We start from the raw sequence: 24,194 nt of genomic DNA, 5'->3' as shown, positions 1-24,194 counted from the left end.
ATATCCCAGATCACATTTGGAACACTAATCAGTATGAAATGGTAATGTACTTATTAGTTTCTTCTAAGTCCTGCTTACACCTGACATTTAGTAGATGCTGACAAAAGTCTTACAATTCAGCCTTAGTAACTCAAGTGTAATGGAGTGACTTCCTGTCTTTCACGTTTCTCATCAGGGTTCATTAGAAGTGCACAGGCCCCCACGGGGTCCCCAGCACTGCCTCGGAAGCAAAGAGACAAGTCACCCAGCAGCCTCTTGGAAGATGCCAAAGAGACATGCTTCACCAGGGACAGGAAGGGAGGCTTCTTCAGCTCCTTCATGAAAAAGAGAAATGCTCCCACACCCCCCAAACGCAGCAGCTCCTTCCGAGAAATGGAGAATCAGCCCCACAAGAAATACGAACTCACGGGTAACTTCGCACCTGTTGCACCTCTCCAGCAGGCCGAGGGGTTCTCGTTCACTCCCACCCAGCAAGAGGCGAATCTGGTGCCACCCAAGTGCTATGGGGGGAGCTTTGCACAGAGGAACCTGTGTAACGACGACGGGGGTGGGGGTGGGGGCAGTGGCACTGCTGGTGGGGGTTGGTCTGGTATCACAGGCTTTTTCACACCACGCTTAATCAAAAAGACACTGGGCCTACGAGCAGGTAAACCCACAGCCAGTGATGACACCTCCAAGCCTTTTCCAAGGTCAAACTCTACATCTTCCATGTCCTCAGGGCTTCCAGAGCAGGATAGGATGGCAATGACCCTTCCCAGGAACTGCCAGAGGTCCAAACTCCAGCTGGAAAGGACAGTGTCCACCTCTTCTCAGCCAGAAGAGAATGTGGACAGGGCCAATGACACACTCCCCAAAAAATCAGAGGAAGGTGCTGCTCCAACCAGGGAGAGACCAAAAGCCAAACTTCTGCCCAGAGGGGCCGCGGCTCTTCCTCTGAGAACCCCCTCTGGGGATCCAGCCATCACAGAGAAGGACTCTCCAGGGGTGGGGGTGGCTGGAGTGGCAGCTGCCCCAAAGAACAAGGAGAGGAATGGTGGGGCCCGCCTTGGCATGGCTGGCGTCCCGGAGGATGGCGAGCAGGCCGGCTGGTCCTCTCCGGCCAAGGCTACGGCGGTCGCCCCAACCACTCACAACCACAAAGTGCCCGTCCTTATCTCACCCACTCTGAAGCACACTCCAGCGGACGTGCAGCTCATTGGCACAGACTCTCAGGGGAATAAGTTCAAGCTCTTATCTGAGCATCAGGTCACATCCTCTGGTGACAAGGACCGACCCCGACGGGTAAAACCAAAGTGTGCCCCACCCCCGCCCCCCGTGATGAGACTACTGCAGCATCCGTCCACGTGCTCAGACCCCACGGAGGAGCCGGCCGCCCTGGCCGCAGACACACAGGAAGGGGGGAGAAAGGCAGCTCCGGGGCCAGTGCCCACCAGCGGGAAACCTGGGAGGCCGGTGATGCCGGCGCCTCAAGTGCCTCAAGTGCCCATGTCTTCCATCTCGCCTGCCAAAATGGCCAATGGCACAGCAGGTACGAAAGTGGCTCTGCGGAAAACCAGGCAGGCAGCTGAAAAGATCTCAGCTGACAGAATCAGCAAGGAGGCCCTGCTCGAATGTGCTGACCTGCTGTCCAGTGCGATCACGGAGCCGGTGCCCAGCAGCCAGCTGGTGGACACTGGGCACCAGCTGCTCGACTACTGCTCAGGCTACGTGGACTGCATCGCTCAGACTCGCAACAAATTCGCCTTCCGAGAGGCTGTGAGCAGACTGGAACTCAGCCTGCAGGAGCTGCAGGTATCTTCAGCGGCCGCGGGCGCGCCCGGGGCAAGCCCTGCCCTTCAGAACTTGCTGTCGTGTGTACAGGAGATCAGGGACGTGGTGCAGAGGTAGCCACTGCCAGCCTCGGGGGAGAGGGAAAGGGACTCGTTTTCCTGTGTTCTTTTCAAAACATGAAAGACTGATACTTGAGTGTGTTTATGTGAAGTACCTCAGATCTCTGAGATCTCACGTTTACAGGTTCATCTCAAACAGAAAAAGCAAAACTCATAGGAGAGGGGAATTGGGTGGGGGTAAGGCAGGCGTGGACAGGAGTGGAAGCTGCACTGGACATCAGGGAACATGTGTGTCGTGCCGTGAAGAACCAAATCCAGCCCATCCTTACCCAGGATGACGCAAGGTGTTAGACAGGGCTGCCTGCAGCGGTGCCATGAGACTGCCCAGCCCGTGGGCTGGCTGTGGCCCTCGTACCACACAGACGGGGACTCGCTTAGGGCTCTAACTCACCTAATGAATGTGGTGGAACAGCAGAAGGGGAAGCTGGGAATGTACCAAGAGAAGTTTCATTCGAGGCTGTTGGAAGCAGCCATTAGCCGTGCTTCCACAGGGTCACTGCTGCAGTAAGAACTGCTAATCTAATTGCGAGAATTAGAGAACTGGGAAATGTGGCCTCATCCGTATGCACCTGTCTTGTTTCCCACTGGTGTGTGCATCGGTGCAGGAAGTAAAGAATGCTGGGAAGTGTAGTCAGGGAGATTGCAGCCTCCTCCTAAACTTTTACATCAGCCAGCAGAAGTCCCTTCTCCCAGTCCAGCAGGACAGCCTGTCTGCAAACCACAGGCGTCGGGGTCTCTACAGTGGTCCTTCTCTGCCCCTCGCTGGGCAGGCTGCCTTCCATTATTCCTGGCAACGTTTGGGGCACGAACCAACGTGGATGTTGACATTAGTGGCCATGGACAGGCTCGCCCAGTGGATCCCTTTTCTGATACAGTGCCCCTCCATAATGACATATTATGTAAGGGCGTGAGCAGGTGTGTATTTCTTTTTTAACTAAAATACCTGAGAAAGGGTCTCTTCTTGAAACCCAATAGCCAGGCCTAGAGGTCTGAGACTGAGGAGACACTGGCTTGGTCCTCATGGTTGTTCCTCTGTCCCTTTCTCCTCCCTTGTCACCTGAGACCCAATCTAGGCATAAAGTAGGGAGAAGCATTTTTTCTCTGGATTTCAAATGAATCAAATTATCCTCACATGCTTTTCTCCTCTGTCATATCCCACCCCCACCAACATTGTGCTTGTTTGTAAAGATCATATTGGGAATCTCTTTGATTTATTTTAATATCGTATTTTAAGTATAAGTGAAGGAACATGTCATTTCCAGGGAGCATTAGGTCCTGGAAACCTAATGACAACCCTCAGATATGTTTTGCCTTTGAAAAATAGGCCTTTTCCTTCCCTACTCATTTATAATAATGGAAGCTAATTAAGATTGCAGGGAGCCGAATCTAATCAATATTGATATTCTCGATATCAAGTCTAATTCCAGTTACCACTTCATTCTGTTTTTAAAGCTTGATGACCCCCTTCTCCCAAGGAGAACCCAATACACAAAAATAAATACATTATTTCTTTCCTTCCAAAGGAATATTACCTTAGGAAGATAGGAATTCCACATTGATGGACAGTGAATTTTCTTCCTGGCTCTTGTCATCGATCCAGTCAAGCCACAGCCCCGTCTCCTAGTCTAGTAAACGAAGGTAACGATACGTCTTCTCATGGGTGTCTTACAGATACGGGCATAGCTACCCCTTGGAGAGCCTGCCTGGAGAAAGCTCTTTAGTGCAGTGTTACATCGAATGGTTTTTTCCGCTCTTCTTTGCTCAGTAGCAGATTGTGACATTTAGAACTGCTGAGATTATATTAATGGGGCTAGCATACTAAGAGTTAAAAACTATGTTTTGGACAGTTTGGCCTCCTTGACCAAGGAGGAAGTGTAGTTTTCACCAGGAAGAAAGGAAACCTTGTTTCTTTCTTATCTTGGCTACTGGAAAGGAGGCCCCAGGCCAAGAGAAGGATGAGGGAGGAGACAGTGCTGGGTGCTCCTTGCAGAGGTTGGGTGACCTCTGTCTGTCACAGAAGAGGCAGCCCAGGCAGCTAGTGTGTGGTTGGAAGGGAAGACAGCCTCTTTACCTTGGATTTAAACCAGTGGTCCTCCTCCCATCTCCCCTTTTGCTTCTCCCCTTCATCATACACTTCCATAAACTTGAAATCGTTTTAGCAATTAGCCTTTTAAGGGTGGGGCAGGGAAAGCTAAAACTTTAGAATATTATTATGCTGCTTTTTTATGTTTATCCCTGTCGTTGTGGGATGCAAGTTGAGGGATTGTAATTGTTTTTCAGGGGATTTTTTTCTTTTTCTTTTTTTTCTCTAAGCAAGGGATCTTAACCCTTGAGAGCTCTGAAAATAAACCCTGGAGGAACACTACTGAGTGTACTTAAGCTCCCTGATGTTCTCACTGGAGCACAGTCTGGAGGGTGGGGGCTGTGTCGTACTCAGGGCAGCACCGGGCTCTGCCTGCCCACGGTGGGTGCTTGATCAGGTCATGAAGGGAATTGCTTTTCCTCGGTACTGTCAGAGCGTGAGCACACCCCACCCCGTGGTGCCTGAACTGGAACGTCAGAGGTGGACGGCTCAGGGTTCAGGTTAAAGAGGCACTGTCAACTTATTACAAAATTACAGGTGAGGTTTTCCTTCTTCTACTTGGAAAGGACCAGAGTTTTAAAATTACCTTATGTAAATTTAAAAGTTTGAATTCAAAGCAGAGAAAACTGCTTCTAGAAACTAAAAATGTAGTTTGATTTTATCTAGTTTAAAAGCAAAACAGAGAGCAGGAGCAAAAGCCCTTCTACAAAATGTTGAAAACTTTCTAAAGTGGTTTTGTACATAAATGCATACCTTTGGGCTACCGTAGCATGAATCCGTTCATGTACAGATAATATGATGTCAGTTTGGATTTCTACCTTAAAATGCAGTATTTGGTGTAGAATACATCTTCATTGTGCTTTACATGAAGTATTTTCTTAAAAGGCTTTGTGTAAAATTAAAATACGTATATTTTCCTACAGACTTCCATCGTGATTTTCAGAGATACAGCCTTAAAAAAATTGGCCCTGAGAAATTCTTCCAGTGTTTTTCCAGATGACCGCTATACATTGAGGCCATTATGGTGGAGCCCCTTGCCTAGCTGCAATTTTGGGTTTAAATTATAATTTTCTTATAATTCAATTGCAAGTTGGCTAATAAAATAGTGCCCAGTTAATAAAACAGGCTGACTCTGCTCAGGCACAGCCCATATTTATTTAACTAAAGTCATGGAGCTTTTGAGTTGAGAGGTTACAGTATAGATAGTGATTAAGAATTCAGACTCTAAAGCCAGTCCAGAAGGCAAGTCATTTAACCTTCCTGAGCCTTAGTTTCCTCATTGGAAAACAGGGATAATAAAAGTAACTACCTCAGGGTTGTTGTAAGGATTAAATGATCATCTATGTAAGATGCTCAGCTTGAGTGCCTGGGCGTAATGAGCACTCCATAAATACTAACTTCCATGATTAGGATTAAACAGTCCAGTGAGTCTTAGCCAGGGATGTGCAAACAAATCCCCTGTGGTTTCTTTTTTTAAAAACAAAAAGCCCCACAAAAAATCTGGTGCGTTGATCAGACTTCTGAGTGGGGTGCAGTGTCAGCCCATGTGTTTCCAAGAATCCCTCCAGGTGTTCCCGACCCCCAGCACTGGCTGGACACTTTTCTTTACAGCCTACGGAATTGGAAGAGAGGATGCTTAAGTTACTTGCCCATTATCTCAGAGCAGCTAATCAGTGGCGGGTGGGCGGAGCCAAGGCTGGGGTGTGGGGTCTTGGCCATTCCTGCTGCCTGTGAGACGCTGCAGCAGAGGGGCTCAGATGGACAATCAGTGTGCAGCCTGCACGCGGCCTAAGCACACGCTCCTGGCACCTGACCTTCAGGAGCTTGAATGTTGCGTAACGGTGACACTAGCACAGTGGGCCTTCAATAAGAGTCAGTGATTTCAAAAAGTACAGGGCGTCGTTCTTTGGGACACACCTAGCAGCACAGCGTCTGCACTTTGTAGTAAAGAAACACCAAGTTTCAAAACACCTAGTCCTACATTCCTTTTTCTTAAAACAAAAGCAACTTTCTTGTTCCATGTCATTTTAATGACTATGAGATAATGCATATGAAAGCACTTTGAGAAAAGTATCAAACGTGATTAACCATAAGGTTGTATTATTAATGTCTATTTAGGAAATGAAACAGTTGATTAGATGCTGATTGACTTACAGGTGTTTACCTGTGGGGGACCTGAAAATGCAGATCTATAAACAGTCACCTATGTAATTTGTGACATTTATAAATATGAAACTGCTACAAGAGTATGTGCAGATAGAGTGTTTTACTAAAATTGTAGCTCAGTGCTGAGTAACTTCAGAAAACTAGGGACCAACTTTCTGGTTTAATCGTAATCATTAAAAGTGGCCGTGGGCACTCACTCCAGAACAGACAGGCTCTTCCAGGGACCTTGACTCCAGAAGAACGAGGCCCTTGTAGTTTTGAACATTTGTCCACTACATATTCAGCCGTTTAGCATCCTAAACGCGGGGGAGCACACACATTACCTGTTGGTGTTGACAGTGTCTTTTTTAACCTATGTCCTGCGTGGGTTGTTTTTTATTCCTTTTTGTGGGGTGGGGGCATGGGTGTGAGAGGAGGAGACGGGGTGGCCCTAAAACCAGTGCGTTTGGGGAATGACTTAGGATTTCCTGTCAGTTATAAATGCGTTTGACATTCATCATCCGTGTTTGTTTTTTTCTAAGAGTAGCTGAACGTAACTCACCTATTTATTAGCTTATGAAATAAATGCCCAAGAGTAAATAGCATTGGTGGCCACTTTTGAGTTTCAGCTACACTGCATTCTGAGGGCTCCCCTCGTCTTCCGTTTTTGCTACTGATGTCACGGTTATTGTCAGGCCGGGCTCCCCCAGGGGTCCACATTGGGCCGACGGGATTGTGTACAGTTTTGTTCTTGAGATTTTGGGGTTTCATCATCTTGCATTAACTTATTCTACCTGAATTTGGGGTCCATCTCTCTGCCCTAAGCATTTGTTAGGACCAGTCCTCTTTAGGCAGGTGGGTGTCTAGACATAAGTTTCTTCTTAGGTATTTATTAAGACTCCAGCTGTCCATCTCTCTGTCTTAGCTTCTGTCAAACAAGTAACTCAGTTCTTTTGTAAATGCCTGCTTCAATTTGGGGTATGTGGCAGCAGGAGAGGAGCAGGGAAGGGCAGCCCAAGGGTGCCTGGACCCTCCACATGACCACCCAGGGAAACTGCAGCCATCCGTAGCCTGGCCGGACAGGAAGGCCTTGAGCTGGTTCGAAAACCGCCGTGTTAACAGGCAGAAGTATGTACATCCTTGGGATTGCGTTTCAGTTTCAGTTCCAACTACCAGACTTTTAAAACTCTCGTGAAAGGCTTGCTCTTTTGGGCAGGCCAGTGGTGCCAGGAGTAACAGGTACCGTACCTGCTGTTACCGCCGGACTCCCCGCCATTGTCCAGCCTCCGGTGTTACCAGGGGAGCATGGTGCGGTTCAGGGCTGTGGAACGGGCTGCTCTCGGCGGCAGCCTGGTTTTCGTGACGTTTACTGCAATGTCCAAAAAGATGCGTTTCTGCTCTGGGTCTGCTGCTTTTCGTGCCATCCACCGGAAGTTTTTGTTCCATCGTGAGATAGCATGTGTGCAAGATGGTATTTCCTTCATTTCTGACTCAGTGTCCTAAATCCAAAGGAAGTCAGGCAAGGCTCCGCCCTGTGCTAACCAGGGTGGGGAGGCCTGGGCAGCTCATCACTGCTGGAGGCTTGTGCCTTCGAACATGGCTTCAGGAGTTGTCGGCTGAGTGGATGGTGCACGGTTATTGAACTGGAACTGGTAGAAATGAACTTCATGGGATGGCCCCATGTGGGGTGCAGATCTGGCAAACTGCCGCACTTTTCTCCATCCTCTTGGTGAGCTGGGGGAAGGATGCTCTAAGTGGACCCTTCCCTCCCTCCAGGTGCACGTACTTCTTTGCTCCTGTTACAATTATAAGTTTGAAATCATTTCTCTCTCCTAGAAAGAGTATATCCTTTAACCTCTCCATTGCGGAGCGACCCGAACACAGTAGCAAGGCCCTGTTAACTCGGCCCGAGGTTCCAGACGGTGTGTGAACTGGTCTTCAGACCTGCGGACCATCTAAGGGAAAGGATGTCTCCTTGACGTGGGAAGGCTAAGCCCGCCATGTCCTCAGACCTGCCTCTGCACACCCTGTCTGTTCTGTGAGGCTCTTAGCTCATCCTTGTACTGGAAGCAGCATGTTTCTGGGTTGTATGTGCCACTTACACTACTGAGCTGTACACGCAGGGCTTGTGGTCTTGGAGCATTCTAGTTCATTCTTTTGGACACAGTGGAAGTGAACTGTCAAATGCTAGCAGACTTTCAGAAAGGAAATACAGAGTTTGTATGGTTGGAGCTTGTTTAGATTTGCTTCTGAGCCTCAGATGGGAGTTTTAAATCATGTATTTAAGCACCATAATCTTTAGTTGGAGAACGGGACTTCTGGTTAATAAAATTTTCATGTGTAAGGATACTTAATTTTCAGCAGTTACGACACAGTAACACAGGTCTGCAAAATAGATGCATCCTTGATTCAGAAGCGACTGCGAGACAGTGAGGTGCTTTAGGGTCTTCAGTGATGCGTCCCAAATACCGTGCGGCGGTTCAGAAGTACTGCCCCTGTGCTGAGTGGCAGGAATGCCAAGAGGGATGTTTCTGGTAGATCAGCCCGCCTTCCTGCACTGTGACGAGCCATTTTCCACTACAGCCACTGTTCTTGGGACTCCATGATGAGACGTTTCCTGAGACCTTGAGCAATCCCCTTGATTAGGCTGAGGGGCCTCCAGAGAAATTAGTGTTCAGGACTAGAAAGGGCGCTGAGGTATCAGCTTCGGTTCTTCAGGGCGTATGTTTGGAAACCCTCGTAGCTCAGACCTGTATGGAGGGCACATGTTATGTCCGTGTTGCATACATACTGTCGTCGTGCTCACTAGGAAAGGGGGGGCGTACGTGAGAGGCGTTGGTCAGATCTCTGCCTGTGTGACCAGAAGCTGTGCCCTCATCGGTGTGTTTGCTCTGAGCAGGCTGGCTGAGCTGTTCATGCGTGCTCAGTGCCCCGTCTCCCCGGTAGAACCCACACTTCTCCTTCTTTGCAATCTGGTTCTGGAATGACGAGCAGTGGAGAAACCCCGGTTTTGTTTGCTTGGCAAAAGGAAGTTTGTCTGTTGTGTGGTGGTTGACAGAATTTTGTTCTAAAACATGATTCAGATCTTTTAAAACGTATTCAATGTTTATACCAAAGGTCACGCCCACAGGTGTGTGTGGTGGGTGCAGAGGGTGTGTTGCTGAGGGGACAGTGAGACAACATGGGATCTAACCGCAAACACATCAGTCATGGGTGGTCACACTACAGTGTTGTCAGGTATTCGTTCTTAATTGTTATTGTAATATATTTTCAGGTGTTTTGTTTTTCTAATTTAATTCTCTCACCCTGTTGTCTGACTGTGAACTGCTAACAGTGTTAAACTTGATGTAAATAAATGAGGCCCTTGAAAGGGGAATGCTGTCTGCCTGTTGTCTCACAAGGCTTGCCAACTTGTGTTTTATTTTAAATAAAGGTTGCAATATTTTATTGGCAAAGGAGGCTTGTGATTGGAGTGTTTCTCCCAAACCTTTAACCTAGAGGGAATGTAAGCAGAATTTGTCTCTCCATATAAAATAGACGTAAGGTAAAGAAGCGGATTTTAGCCATCATCCCGCTGGCGCATTCTTTACAATGTGCTCCGTGGGGGTGAGCCCTCATCCTTTGATGGATTCCATTTTTGGAAATGGCCGGAGGTATCATCTGGAGCCCAGCTGCTACGTAAGGTGAGTAATTATGCGTGTGTCCGTCCATCTGTCCCTCTGTCCCTCCATGTGAGCTTAATGTAAAATGAGACTTAATTCTTTCAAAGTCCATTCTGAGGACAACTGCAAATAAGTTCTACAAATGTTTAGAGCCGAAGTAGCATTGATAATAGGAAACAGCCTATGCTTGTTTGACTTGGTCTTCAATTTTCTAAAAACGAGCCATTGCTTTGAGAAGTCATGTTTTAATTACACAGCCGCAGGATACACTGAAGTGGTACCGTGTGAGGTCCGGTTGGAATGGCTGTTAAACGTCAGCTTATACACCTCCTCTCGTTCCACTTTCCATCCTTTTCTTAGGCCCATTTTTGGTTCAGTTCAGGGGCGTCTTGTTTTAGTCTTCAGTGACCCTCCCGCGTGTTCTCCCTCGTTGTATTACTGTAACCTTTTCCACACCGGAGGCTATTGTCCATTGAGGAAATCTGGAAAGTGTTTTAGAACCAGTCATGAATGCAGGGGCACTGGGCTGCTTGGGCCGAACCCCCCGTCACCCACTGGCTAGAGCTTTGTGACTTTGTACAAGATACTTTACCTCTCAGAGCTCAGTTTTCTCATTTGTTAAACGGTGATGAAATTGGTGCCTAAGTCAGTGTTAAAGATGACACGAGATAACAGCTGTGACGGGCTTAGCACAGGCCACGGCGCACGGCAAGTTCTCGGGTGCTAGTTACTAAAACACACTTCAGCCTATCAGTCCCCAGAACTAGAACGGAGGGGAAAGCCCAGCCTCGGAGGATGGTGCCAAACTGAGTTTTCCTAGGTTTTTACTATTATTAAACAGCTAGAGCTCTTGTCTGAGCACTTTATAAAGATCAATCCTCACAGCAACTCGGAGGTAAGGACAGTTATGAGCACGTCTACAAAAGTGGAAACCGAGGTTGCTAGCTTTCCTGTGGCCCCACATTGTAGGTGGCTGGCATGGCCCTCGAGCAGGCTGGCTCCAGAGATGTGCTCAGAACCACTGCGTCCTGCTGTGTCCTGGTTCCCGGGTGTAAGAGGTTTAGACCCTGGATGACATCAAACATGGCCGGCCAGGGCTAAAAGGATGTCAGTTGTGTGGCTCAGACGTAAAGCATAGAATGTCCCTCTTAATGTCGAGCTGGGTATGTCATGGGAGTGGGAGGCCCACGTAGCCTTCTGGGATGTTCTAGCCTGAGACAGTGGGCCTTACTGTGCAGTAGGCCAAGTGTACTTTCGTCCCATGGTGACACGAAGATCCTTTAATTCGTTTTGAGTGTTTATTGGGTATGTGATGCAGCACGGGCTATACACGCCCTAACTTGGAGGGAGTTACTTGAGTAAATGAGTGCAATCAGGTGCCAAGTGGGGGAGACACAAGTGTCCCATTTCAGCAGGGCCAAAATGAGAGGTGGGGAGGGTTTTAAATAAGAGGGGACATTTGAGGGGATGACAAATACAATTCCAGAAGTGTGGTAAAGGGAAGAACCAAGGCAAGGAAAAGACAGGAGCTAGAGGCACAATGTACGTGTTTACATGTGGCCATTCAAGCCTCAAAAACGACTTTCAAGCTGGCAGCACGGGAGTGACGTTTTCACATGTAAGAGTGATCAATATGCTGGGGAAGAGGCCTTTTCAGTAAGCGGTTCCAACAGTCCAGCCCAGCAAAGCAAACTGAAGTAACCTGGCAGACCGGACGATCACCCTGGCAGCTCTGAACGCCAGCGTATGTCCCGCCGCCCCCCCCGTCCTCACGGTTACCCGGCATTTGGAATTCTGCTGAGTGAGCAGGATGGCTAGGTCGCATTAAGAAAGGAGGCTGAAGGTTTTAGAAAAATAAAATTTTAATGTTTACTTATGACATGGTCATAATCAAGGCCCTAACTTTAAAAAAGTTTACTCTGCAGAGCAGAACAAATCTTAACCTGCACTGACATGATTTTTTTAAAAGAATTATTCTGTGTACTTCTTTCTTCAGCCTGAGGTGCTTCACTGATCTTCTGCCCAGATAGGAGCTGCCCAGCTTTCCCCTGGGAATGACAACTTGCAAGCTAATCCACCTGCACCCCCAAGGCGTACCTCCTGCCACCGGTGAGCAGAATTTCATTTTCCCTTCCCTGTCAGAGGATCCTGCAGCCTCAGGCCCAACATTCAAGCGTCTGCGGGCAAAACTGGGGATGGGTTTCTCTCTGCGTGCAGCCCTGCCTGGCCCACGTTTTGGAGTGTGGCTCTGTAAGTAAGGCACCAAGTGATTTCAAGGACTGGCTCCGGCTTCCTTTACACTGTTAGTGCTGGATGCCAGCCAGGCCAGGGTCTTGGTAGTGGAAGGAAGGCAGCTTTGGGAAGTTTCCAGCTAGCCCTCAAGGCAGGAAATAGTTAATTCTCTGGGCAATAGACTTGCATCCCTGAGAAGAGAAGATTTGTTCTTCCTTGGGGACATACACCATCATCCTGGCGACTTCGTCCAGGGCCTCTTCTGTGTACAGGAGCTCCTGGCTCTGGAACGCATCCCGTGCACACAGCCTCACGTGCTGTTTCTCCAGCGGCAGGAAGGGGACAAAGAAGTCAATGAGGTTTTCCTGCACAAGGCGGCTGTGGCCAAAGCCACTGTCTGAAATGAAGACCGAAGTTACATGGGAATCTGACCGAAGGCTGCACCCAACTGGAGTTTTAAGATGTCCCCAACCCTAAGGTCTGGGCAAGGTGCGACCTCAGGCTACTCCAGGAGGAGTCTGAAGTGTGTGACAACTCTGGGAGCCGTGTCTCCTTTCAGGGAAAAGAGCGCGTGGTTAGCAATGGATGTGCCGCAGGTGAGGCAAGAGAGGGGGGCGATGACTGCCAGTTGTACGGTTTCGTTCGATGGCAGGAAGCAGAGTGACCCCACCTCTGACAGGGGGCCGAGCCTGAGGCACAGGCTTCACAGGCCACCGCCTGTATTGCCCGGGTGGGGCAAACTCCTCTTTTTCAAAACATTTTCAGAAAAAGACTTCGGCTTTCTTGGTACTTTTTTTGTGCCTCGTCACGTGACGAGATGACTGTCTGGTATGCCCTGTGGTCTTGGGTACCCTGTCTGCCTCCTAAGCACCACTTCTGCCACATACAGAGCACCCCACCTGCGGCTCAGCAGAGGCGCCTTTTCTGTGTGGCTGGGAGTCTGTTACCTGTGGATGCCACGATCTCAGCCTGCAGGCGGGGCGCCACGTGTTCCATCAGAATTTCTTCCCGGGCCCGTCCAGCCTTGAGCAGATTCAGGACCACTTCATTGATGACATTGCCCCCAAGGTTACTGAAAGAGAAGGAGCTTGTTCACAGATGTTACTTTCATATTTAGGTTCCACTGGACAACTTCCCCACTGAAGCCATGGACTGGTGACTGGAAGAACGGAGGTTGGGGGGCCGGGGCCTCCCCTCCCCCAGGAGATCTTGTCACAACCCAAAGGTCTGTACAGAAAAGACGTGGGTCTGCTTCGCCACCCACCCTCCCTGCCTGCTCCCTTCTGACAAACACGGAGACTGTGCTAGGTGCAGGGGCACAGATGGTGTGACGTGTAGGAGAGGCGTACGTGTGGCAGGTGCTAGGGTGGGAGCAGCTGAGTTCCAGGGACGAGGCTTCTGAGCAAATGCAACTGCGTCATGATCGTGGGACGTGAATCAGGGAGGGGTGTGTCGGCACAGACTCGGGGCTTGTGAGGTTCAGGGGCTGGAGGCGGGTGGGCATGGAAGGAGGCTGAGGCCGCCTTTGTCTGCCGTGCACACGGATTTCAGTTGTGGGCCACAGAGAACCACTGAGGAAACTCGGGAGCGTAGGGTGTGGCGCGCCTATCAGACGAGGGCCACAGACGTTGGACTGCAGAGGCGTGGGAGGGTTGCAGAAAAGGAGGGAGCTTTCTGTAGTAGTCCATGGTTGGAGAGGAGATGGAGAGGAGAATTTAAGAATTAGTATCGGGGCGCAATTGACAGGGCCTGTAACTGATGGCTGAGAGAAAGGAGGTCATCACAGAAAAGCAGTGTTTGCCCTGAGCTGCCCGGCCCCTTACCAGAAGGGGAGTAAAGGGGACGAGCAAAGCCTGGGTTCACACACGTTTCAGTGTCGTGCACTTGCTGTGATTTCTCAGGCATTGTGACATTAGGCAGCTGAAATTGGGGTCTGGAGCACAGGACTGGGTTCAAGAGATGAGGGACAAAGGGGTGAGAAGAAATCTTACTGCCAGCAGCAGGGACTCTGAGGGAGGAGGTGGCGCCCTGGAGCCACAGCCCGACCTCCGTGGCCCTCCCCAGCCCGTGCCTACTTCTCTCCCCTCGCTGCTCTCATCTCCTCTCATCAGCTGAGCCCGACAGCCTCCTGACAGCTCCTTAAACAAACCAGCTTCTGCCCCTGCTGCTTCCTCAGGCCCAACAGAGGGAGGGAGTGGGGGTCCAGTACCTTCTGTCCGTCCTCACGAAGCTCTGACACGCTCAGCTGCATTAACTCACCTGTCTCTTTACTGTGTTTCCCCGAAAATAAGACTGGGTGTTAACATTAATTTTTGCTCCAAAAGACGCATTAGGGCTTATGTTCATGGGATGTCCTCCTGAGAAATCACGCGAGGGCTTATTTTCTGCTTCTTACTTTCAGGGAAGCACGGTAGCATTTGAGTGTGTCCTGTGTGCCCGTGGTTCTTTCCCTGCCTGCCTCCAGGCGGGGGCAGGAGGCTGGGGCAGCTGTCCACCCTGCCCTGTGACCCACTGCCCTCTTGCTCAAGTTCAGCTGCTCCGTCAGACGTCCCCGCACCTAGGGAAACGGCTGCCCCATACCCGCCAGGCACGTCATCTGCGCACACGCGAGTGGCCACAATGGCATCAGCTGAGGTAAGAACCGCCCATGGATTGCCCCATCCTATTCCCCACAAGCAAAGGCAGGTGGACACAGGCTGGCATCCAGGGCAAGGGGTGATGAGTGGGAGTCACTGTGCCCCAGGACTCCAGTACCTCCCCATTTCTACCTGGAAAGCCTCCTGACACCAAGTTTCTTGAGAGCAGATGCTTAGCCTATTTACCCACTGTTCTTAGCACATGTCAGGTGCTCAGAAAATGTGTATTAAATTAATGGCCATCTCTGCACCTGTGTCTACAGTGTCTCCACCTCTTTCTGAATCTCTCCATGTTACGGGCTGTATCTCACCCACCAAGACCTACCCGGGGCCCTTCTCCCTCCCCTATGCCAGCTCCTCAGGGACTGCACTCTGGCGCCCACCTCCAGACAGACAGTGCCCGCCTGGAACACCTCCCTTCCCTTCTCCATCCTCCCAGGTCATCTGCTGAGGGACAGAAGGCACCTTTAGAGACTGTCCCTTCCCTGGGATGGGCCAACATGTAATCCCACCAGCCCTAAGACCCCAAAGGAAGGGGACTCCAGCCTCTGCAGGACTCGGATAACAAACCACCAAGTCTCTCCTAAAAGACAGATGTAAACTTGACTCAATCAGTTATTACTCTCCGGGCCTTAGTTTCACTTGTAAAGTGAGATGATTGGACTAGACAATGTAAGCTGCACTCCTTAGGTTACCTTAGATGCAGTGGTCAACACATACACATTCGATAGGCATTTTCTATGCCCTGGAGTACAAGGCCTTCCTTTTTCTGAGAACAGCCATTCATTTCCCTCCCTCTCCACTTTGCAGCTTCAGTGAGAAGATGAAAATAGCTTTGATCGCTGCAGTTCCTGTCCTGCCCCGTGAGCCTTCTGGAGCCACCTCTACTTAGTGAAAGTAGTCGCAGGTAGTTTTCTGGTACCCAGCTCTGGGGCGCTCTAGCCCACAGTCCATTCCCTGCTTCACTGCCACCTCCGCCCCTCTGCCATCAGACGGCACCACAGGCCAGGCCCGCAAAACCACTAACCCTTGCCTCAAACAGCAGGCTTAGGAATTGCTTCCAGAGGAAACTGCTGGCCTTACACGCGTGACTGGCACACACCAGCACTTCAAATCAGCTGTGCTTTTCTTTCAAACACTAGAGTCCCCATGACACACTGTAGAAATCAAGTCTAGAAACTTGTTAAACCACAGGCCAAAAATGGAGTCACTGTGCCGAAGCCCATGGCACTGAGCTTGGATGTGATACCTGACTTACCTGCAGTGTCAGCCTTCTCCGGGAGTTGTCTGGAATTTTCTGGTCAGTACCAGTGAGGTCATCTGCCACGCAGGCCCTCTCCTTCCCCCAGAGGAAGCTGAGGCAAACCTTGCCTCCCACCTCCCCAGGAAGACCCCGTGCGCCTCAGGGAAGGTAGCCTTGCCTGAAACAACCCTTTCTTTTGCTAATAGCTTCCTGCCCTGCCCAGCTTCTGCCTCTACAAACCTTCCTACACAGCGGCTCGGGGCACCTGTTTGCTGCATGGGCCGCTGCCCAATTTATGAATCGCTCAATAAAGCCAAGTAGAGCTTCAAATTGACTCAGTTGCACTTTTGTTCTTTAACAGGCTCAAATATGCGGTCTTCCCTAGACTCCTGAAAACCTTCAGGGTTCAGAGGGTGGGACGGCACTGAGGCCACATCCCCTGCACAGGTGTGGCGACGCCTCTCCGTCCCGGGGCAGCAGAGGCCTCAGGGTCCAGCCTCCACCATTCATGGTCCAGCGGTGACCTCGGACAGTGCACAAAGTCTGGGACACTGGGGGAAAGGGCACGTGGGGGTGTCAAAACCAAGACACTACAAACGCAAACATTTGTCTAGAGGTAGCAGTCACCTGGGTCACATTAGGAAATCCTGGCACCGGTGCAGAGAACCGGGCCGAAGCCAAGTTGAGGGGAGGTCAGGCTCAGGCCGAGCAGAGGAAGAAACTGCACCAAGTCAACGCATTTTTACATTTTACAACAGGGACCCCTGCGGGGGCTGGTCACCGGCTGCCTTCCACTTGGTGGGAAGGCCTGGTGTCTGCAGCCCCCTGCACGCCCTCCGCCTCGCTCACTGCGGCAGGACGAGCTGCCTTCAGGCTGCCACACAAGCTGGTCAATAATACAGAGCCAACCCTATCAGAAAACTGCTGCTTTTCTCCTCCCAGTACCTCGGGACGCCCCCATTCCCTCCTTCACAAAGCCCTGTGGTGCCATCAACGCACCGAAACCGCCGCCTGGTGTTTAAACTGGTTCCATCTTGTCCTCAGTGAAACAGGATCTGGCCTCCAGGGCTCCTTCACACTCTCCAACCTGGATGTAAAACCAGATCCCCTAGTTCTCCACCCGCACAGGGTACACCCTAGAGCTGGGCAAACCCCCTAACAAGCATGTGCTGGCCTGCGGAGGGGGAGAGGGTTGGGGGAGCGAGTGGTCTGCCTTCCACTCCAGGGTGGGCCAACAGGGACCCCGGCCTGACTTCTAACAGACCTTGGCCAGGACATTGCCAGTTGGATCCTCCCTGAAAATAGAGGGTTGCACAAGTTGAACTCTAAGTTCACTTTTCTTTTCTCAAAGCCATTTCCAGAGCCTGGGGCGCACAGCTGGACAAAACAGGAAGTATAATGCAGCGGTTACTGCGGAGCCCTGCATGGTGGGGTTGCCACTTGGGAGGCAGGCAGTGCTGCTCACTCAACACACTACCCTGAATTTCAAGCCAGTGACTTCCTCATGGTCAGAGAAGACACACACCTTCCAAGGCTGGGCACAGAACACGCAGTGCTGGCCTTTGTGGGGGAACTACCCTCTGACTGGTTCGACCTTGAGAATTTTCAAGGGTAGTTTGTACTTGATTTTCAACTAATTTGCTGACTTGAAAACTTAATGCTCTTCTAACGGGATTCCCAGTAAGTTACATTTCAAACGATACTACAAATCTATAGTAATCAAAACAGCATTGTATTGGCGTAAAAACAAACACACAGAGCAATGGAACGGGATAGAGAATCCAGAAATAAACCCACACACATATGGTCAATTAACGCACAACAAAGGAACCAAAAATCCAGACGGTACCACAAAAATGTATACACATTTTAATAAAAGAAAACTATTAAAATTGCAATATATACTGATAACAAAAGATGTACACAAGTCACGTTTGACTTCTGTAATTACAAGAGGTGCTCAAAGTGGTTACCATCAGCGTCCAGTTACTTCTGATTACAGCGAACTACTGCTTTGGCAACTTGACCAAAGTGTCCACTTGCATACATTTTTTTTGGCACCCCTGGTATACAATGGGGAAAAGACAGTCTCTTCAATAAATGCAGTTGGGAAAACTGGCCAGTGGAAAAGAATGAAACTGGACCTCTATTTTCCACCACACCCAAAAATTAACTCAAAATGGATTAAAGACTTGACCACAACACCTGAAACCATAAATCTCCTAGAAGAAAACATAGGCAGTAAACTCCTTGACATTGGTCTAGATGATTTTTTGGATCTAATTCCAAAATCAAAGACAACAAACAAAAACAAGTGGGACTACATCAAACTAAAAAGCTTCTGTATAACAGGAAACCATCAAAAGGCAGAGACAACTTATTGAATGGGAGACAATATTTGCAAATCATATATTTGGTAAAGGGTTACTATCCAAAATATATTAAAGAACTCATACAACTCGACAGCAAAATACTCCCAACATTCTGATTAAAAAAGGGGCAGAGGACCTGAATAGACATTTTTCCAAAGAGGACATACAGATGGCCAACAGGCACAGGAAAAGGCGCTCAGCATCACTGATCCTCAGGGAAATGAAAGCACAACCATATCACCTCACACCTGTTAGAATGGCTATTATTAAAAAGACGAGACAAATCCTGGCATCCTGGTGAGGATGTGGAGAAAAGGGAACCCTCCTGCACAGCTGGTGGGAATGTAGACTGGTGCAACCGCTATGGAAAACAGCGTGGAGGGTCCTCAAATAAAAATAGAGCATACGACCCAGCAATTCCACTTCTGGGTATTTATCCAAACAAAACGGAAACACTAAGTTGAAAAGATATCTACACCCCATGTTCACTGCAGCCTTGTTCATAATAGTCAAGATATGGAAGCAACCTGATGTCCATCCACGGATGAATGAAGAAAACGTTGTACATACACAATGGAATACTAGTCAGCCACGAAAAACAATGAAATCTTGCCATCTGCGACGACATGGATGGACCTTGAGGACATTACGCTAAGTGACATAAGTCAGAGAAAGACAAATACATAATCTCACATATGTGGAATCGAAACAAAAAAAAAATCCAAGTTCATAGAAACAATAGACTGGCAGTTGCCAGAGGCAATGGGTGAAGGAGGTGAAAAGGTAGAAACTCCCCGTTTCTGGAGTTAAGTCCTGGGGAGGTAACGTACAGCCTGGGGACTATAGTTACTACTGACTTGCACATTTGAAAGTTGCTATGACAGCAGATCTTAAAAGTTCTCAGGACAAGAGAAAAGTTTTGTACGTATGTCTGACGACGGATGTTAACTACACTAATTGTGACCATTTCCCGATACAGGCACACCCCGGCGATACTGTGGTTTTGTTTCCAGACCATCGTAATAAAGCAAGTATCGCAATAAAGTGAGCCAGTCTTTTTGCTGGTGGAGGGTCTTACCTTCAATTTGTAAAAACACACACCTGTGACGCGCACGCCAAAAGGCGTTGCCAACGCCTGTTTATACAGAGTCAGTCATGCACCTGAACCCAATATACTGTTAAAAGTCGATTATACCTCAATTTACAAAACAACAACAAAAGCCAACAACCTGAACGCTCTTCTAAGAAGGGAGTCCCCGAGGGTGAGCGGCCCTCGCCACTGGAGAGTCCGCAGGGAGCGTCCCCATCCCCAGAACCACGGCGGAGGCTGGACGAGGGGCACCTGGTCGCCGGCTGCCTGGGGGCAGAATGCGGGCAGGAGGCCCCCGCCCCCGCTACCGCGGGCAGCCAGGCTCGTTTCCTCCCTGCCGTTGCGTTGCTTTCCCTTGCTGACAAGGGTCTGCAGCCTCGGAGAGCGTGGAGCGCTCCGCCGCCAGCTCACACGCCAGGTAACAGCCCCCGCGAGGACGTCCCGTCTTCCCTCGGGCCTTACCTGAGAAAAAGAAAGATGGTCCTCCGGGACTCGGCCCTGCGGGGGTCGGGGGCCTGGCGTTCCAGGTGTGGCCCCAGGGCCTCCAGCAGTTCTGGATGCAGCTTCTCGGCCTCATCAAAAATGAACAGGGTCTGGTGGCAGCGCGCCTGCGTCTTCCTCACCTGGTCTGTCAGCCAGTCCTGCAGACACGGGTAACTAACTGCGGGGGATGCTGGGAGGCACACGCCCCGCCTCCAGCCCCGCCTCCAGCCCCGGGGGGGGCGGGGCCCAGGCGCCCGCAGTGGATTGCCTGGGAGGGGCTAGGGCAGCCGTCTCCAACAAGCTTCCCGGGTGACTCTCCAGCCCCCTGAGGTTGAAAGCCGACTGGGGGAGGGAGAGGGCCTGCGGGCCCTTGGGAACAGGCTGCAGCCCGCTCCCTCCCCTACAGGATGAGCCCCTAGAACAGCCAACTCACCCTCCCAGGGAGTAGGAGGCCCACTCTAATACAGGGGTGACAGGTAGACACAGGCTCAAGTGCCCAGAGGTGGCCAGACCCGTCTTGAACTCCCAGGAGCAGAGCACCTGCTGGCACCCAGGCTGGGCTGAGAACTCGGGGGGAAGCTTGGGGAGGACCTATCTGGGACCCAGCCAACTCGTAATGGGTTCTCCATCCAGGCCAGGTAGCCCTCGGTTGAAAAGATGCTGCTTTGCAGGGTTCTCAGGCCAGCTCCTGGCCCAGGGTGGGGGTTTTGGCAGAGCTCACACTCACTGTCCACTTCTAGCCTGTAACTCTGGCTTCAGGCCCTGTCACCTGAGTGTGTGTGTGAGGACACGGGGGCTGTGAGAGAGACTGTGAGAATGCGTATGTGTACATGTCAGTTCTCTGGGGAAGCTGAGATCCACAGCAGTTTTGCCACAGCCAAGGCCAGCTAGTTCTTTCTGGGAAGCCCTGGCTGGCCAGCCGCCAGCCCTTACTTCACTCCGCCCGTGCCCTCCCAGGCCACACTGAAACTGCCAGCTGACTCAGCCAATCTCTGTCCTCAGAGGCTTATATAATCTTCCCATGTTATCACACTCCATATATTGGAGCTGAAAGCGAAAGACGGACGCAGTCCTCTCTGGCAGGCTACAGAGGGGTTCTGGTCGTTGTCCGGCTTTAAACACTACGCATCTCCACGGAAGAAACCCAGAACAGCAGAGCAGCACAATTTTTGTCCCTCTACGTGTTGGCCTATAATAAGTGATCTGGGGAAGTTGTGGGAAATCACATGATAGGATATGCCTCTTAAAAAAAAAAAAGCAAGCCATGCAACTTGCTGTGACAATTCCAGTGACATAAAACAGCACTGGGATAAAGCTTGAAGGAAGTACACAAAATGCTAACTGGTTGTGTCTGTGTGGGGAGATGAGAAAGTTTTTGCCTTCCTCTGTTCCACATTTCTTGGGACATTTCCACTACTTCTACGACGAAATTCACCCATGGGTTCTGTGTAAGCTCAGGGTGTGGACTCGTGTACAGCTGCTAAGGAGACAGTGCAGGGACAGGTGGTCTGGAGTACCAGTCTTTCCTCCCCACGTCAGGGCCTCATCTGTGTGGGTTCCAGGTTCTGTGGAAACGGCCCCTTGTCCCCCAGCCCCGACCCCCAGGCTGCTCCAGGGCCCACCCCTGCGAGGAAGGGCTGGCTTCAGGGCCTCCCTCCCAGCACAGAGGGCTGCTCGTTGGGCTGCCCAGCCTCACCTTGTACAGGTGCACAGACTGGGGGTGAGGGAAGTGGAGCATGGTGATGAACACCTGGACGCAGGCACTCCGCAGCCCGTCCCGGTACAGGTTCTCTGCCAGCATCCGTGCCACGAAGTTCTTGCCTGTGCCAGACCAGCCATGGAACGACAGAGCCAGGGCCTTGTCTGGCTGGGGCAGCTCTAAGTAGCCCCTCACTATGGTCAGGACCAGCTCCTGGGCGAGATGCTGGCCGTGCAGGCGCACACTCAGGTCTGACTCCAGGCCTAGGGGGCGGCAAAGAGGAGGCCACAGTGAGAGGTGCACCCAGGGCCAGTAAAGCCTGAGGGAGCAAGCACCTCTGAATATCTCTGCGCTGGGGTCACTCATCCATCTATGGGCTTCAGAACAAGCCACTGGGGAGGCCTGGCCGCAGAAGGGATCCAAGAGCTATTTTCTGAAGAGTTTGAGAAATCAATATTGTACTTAAGGAGAGAATGGAATCACCTTTTCTGAAGGTCCTGAAGACCCCGCACAAGAGTTGGCGGAGTCCTGCCTGGAGGAGGAACCCCGCCCCCCAGGCCCATGAGGTAGCTCCCAGCTGGAAGTTTCGGGACTCCCTGTTTTATGGAGACACCCTCATTTTATTTATTTTAATTCAACAACCTGTTAGGGGCAGCTAGTGTGCACAAAGTCCTCTACTGGGCCTGCCTTCCTCTCCGCCCTGAGTTTACAGGGTTTGGAGATAGGGTTACTGGGAGCCGTGGTGGATACAGAGAGGCAGGGGATGCTGCCAGCTGTGGGCAGGATGAGGAAAGGTCCCCTTGCACCCTAGCCCTGCCCCCTGAACTGCCTCCCCTCCCTACAGATCTCTAGCCCCTTAGGGCTATGAAGGCCCAACCTTTGAAGTCGTTGGAGATCCTACAATCCCCACTGTCACAGCAGTCCCGGTAGCTGCAGTACCATGTGGTCAGGATATCCAGGTACTGCTGGCCCAACAGGGGGAGGCTCCAGCCTGGAAAAGGAAGAGCTGTGAGACAGAGACAGAGCCCAGGCGAAGGGGGAGCCCGGTACTGCCTCCCTGCCACCCAGCACAACCTTTCTTCCTGTCCCTTCTCCTCCTTCCAGAGCCACTCCTCACTGCTTTTGCCCTGGGCCTTCTTTGCACCTTGCCAGGGAATGGACACGAGTGGGCACCACCAGCTTTGCGGAAGCAGATGGCCTCACTATAGATGTATCTCCAGCAAAGGCTCAATTTACTCAACAAACCTGCACCAGAGGTGTAAGAAGCCCAGACCTTGCCTGCGAGTTTGCAGTCTAGTCCGGAGACAGTCAGTAGCTGGTGATTATCATTCTTCCTACTTGCGCTGGTTTCCAAAATCATCTGATCACAGCCAACCCCAAAGGCTTCTAAATTCTTTTGTCAAATGTCAATTTGAATATACCCAGCATTGGCAACACAAAACAAAAAACAAATAAAAAACCATTCACTGGAAATTAGAAATCTTTTGATCTAAAGGAAAGACGTTTAGAGCACCAGTACAGGATTACCATCATACTGGACCTAGATTTACGACAAAAACTGCTAGGAGCCTCAGGGATCATCTGGCCACACAACGTGGAAGTGACAGAGCAGGAACCAGAACTCAGGTCTGGGACTCCCGGCCAAAGCGCTGCCTCCATAAGCAGCACAGGAAAAGGGACTTGGGGTGGGGAGGGGGGTGTTCAACCCGGCACTTTCTTCAAAGCCATTAAGAAGGCATGAGCTGTCCGGAGGAGTCAAGATCGGGGTACGTGGGGGGAGGGCAGCTAGGCCTATCCTCTGCATAAGGGGGCTGCGCCAGTGGTGGGGGACGGCAGTGATGGGGCTTCCTGGTCCCCAAGAGGCTGGGCAGCAGTAAAGCTGGCTGGCTGTTCAGGCGCCTGCCGGGTGGCCGGGAGAACGACGGCCCAGAGCAGGAGAAGCTGAAAGCTGCGCCCCATCCCGCCGCGGGCTCCCCCGCCTCGCCGTGTGGCCGGGTCTTACCCAGGGGCCGCGGGGAGGCCTCCTCGTCCTGGTCACAGGTCTCGGGCCACACGCGGCAGCTGAAGAGCGTCCAGTACCGTCTGGGGAGGGCGCCAGCCGCCCTCAGCCGCTCCTGCAGACCCTGGAAGGCCGGCCAGGCCCGTCGCGAGCCTGCCTCCTCCGCCGCCTCCCTCGGCCCGGCGGGGCCGCGACGACCCAACGCACCCGCGAGCGGCAGTAGCAGCAGGGGCAGGAGCCAGAGTGGACGCCGCGGGCCGCGAGGCATGGCCGGGCAGGCAGCCTGACCCGCCGCCCGGCCTCGCCCGGTTCTAAGTCGCTCGGCTCTAAATCCGGGGCCAGCAAGTGTCACCGCCTCCGCGGCCCCTTCTGGCCGACGATTGGCGTTGCCACGGGAACCGCAGGCCTCACGTGACCGAGGCGAGGCGGCACCTGTCCGGAACCGAAACCCAGGCTGGCGCGGAGGGCATCCCGAGGCCGAGTGCAGGCGCCGCCCACCCCACGGGCGGGAGCCTATTCTGGGGTGACTGTGGGTGTAAAGAGGTAAAGTCTTGAAATGGCCACTGTCATCACCCGGCTGTTACTTTCCGGAAGCTCTGGTGGCCCACCCGAGGCCGCCGGATGACACTCATGTGTGCCCCGCCCAGGTCGGCAGATCAAC

The 24,194-nt window shown here is 51.4% G+C and overlaps 2 protein-coding genes across 9 annotated transcripts in view; one reads left to right on the top strand and one right to left on the bottom strand.

Annotated features, from left to right (window-relative positions):
* Positions 1–16,224, top strand: part of ABL2 (ABL proto-oncogene 2, non-receptor tyrosine kinase) — an 88,668-nt gene extending 72,444 nt beyond the window's left edge. For 4 of the 6 annotated variants that reach the window (XM_019730356.2, XM_019730065.2, XM_074322289.1 and 1 more), the window contains one exon: positions 176–9,575. In XM_019730356.2, coding sequence (XP_019585915.1) covers positions 176–1,887 — 1,712 coding nt within the window. In that variant the 3' untranslated portion in view covers positions 1,888–9,575. Of the gene's footprint in view, positions 1–175; positions 9,576–9,654; positions 13,237–14,412 lie in introns of those variants that run through there. The other 2 variants (XR_012492912.1, XM_019730271.2) reach the window with 2 other exon arrangements.
* Positions 10,125–24,126, bottom strand: TOR3A (torsin family 3 member A). 3 transcript variants are annotated; one of them, XM_074322293.1, is made up of 6 exons: positions 23,537–23,984; positions 22,412–22,525; positions 21,532–21,797; positions 19,815–19,993; positions 12,959–13,083; positions 10,125–10,261 (listed from the first exon to the last, which is right to left on the bottom strand). In XM_074322293.1, exons 1-6 carry the CDS (start codon positions 23,799–23,801, stop codon positions 10,242–10,244), a joined length of 969 nt encoding a protein of 322 aa, XP_074178394.1. In that variant the 5' UTR covers positions 23,802–23,984; the 3' UTR covers positions 10,125–10,241. The 3 variants fall into 3 exon arrangements, with proteins under 3 accessions (XP_074178394.1, XP_019586784.2, XP_074178393.1); XM_019731225.2 differs by lacking the exon at positions 10,125–10,261 and adding an exon at positions 11,624–12,408 and having other exon boundaries at positions 23,537–24,126; XM_074322292.1 differs by lacking the exon at positions 10,125–10,261 and adding an exon at positions 12,444–12,563.
* Between the last annotated feature and the right edge of the window lie 68 nt (positions 24,127–24,194).

This window comes from Rhinolophus sinicus, linkage group LG17 (genome assembly GCF_036562045.2).
Source record: "Rhinolophus sinicus isolate RSC01 linkage group LG17, ASM3656204v1, whole genome shotgun sequence".
Classification (NCBI taxonomy): Eukaryota; Metazoa; Chordata; class Mammalia; order Chiroptera; family Rhinolophidae; genus Rhinolophus; species Rhinolophus sinicus.
This window is presented reverse-complemented; position numbering and strand designations above follow the sequence as displayed.

Coding starts and splice junctions, on each gene's coding strand:
- TOR3A (XM_019731225.2), bottom strand. CDS start 23,801: ATGCCTCGCGGCCCGCGGCGTCCACTCTGGCTCCTGCCCCTGCTGCTA. Junction 22,526..23,536: donor GGCCTCCCCGCGGCCCCTGG/GTAAGACCCGGC, acceptor TTCCTTTTCCAG/GCTGGAGCCTCCCCCTGTTG. Junction 21,798..22,411: donor GATCTCCAACGACTTCAAAG/GTTGGGCCTTCA, acceptor GCCGCCCCCTAG/GCCTGGAGTCAGACCTGAGT.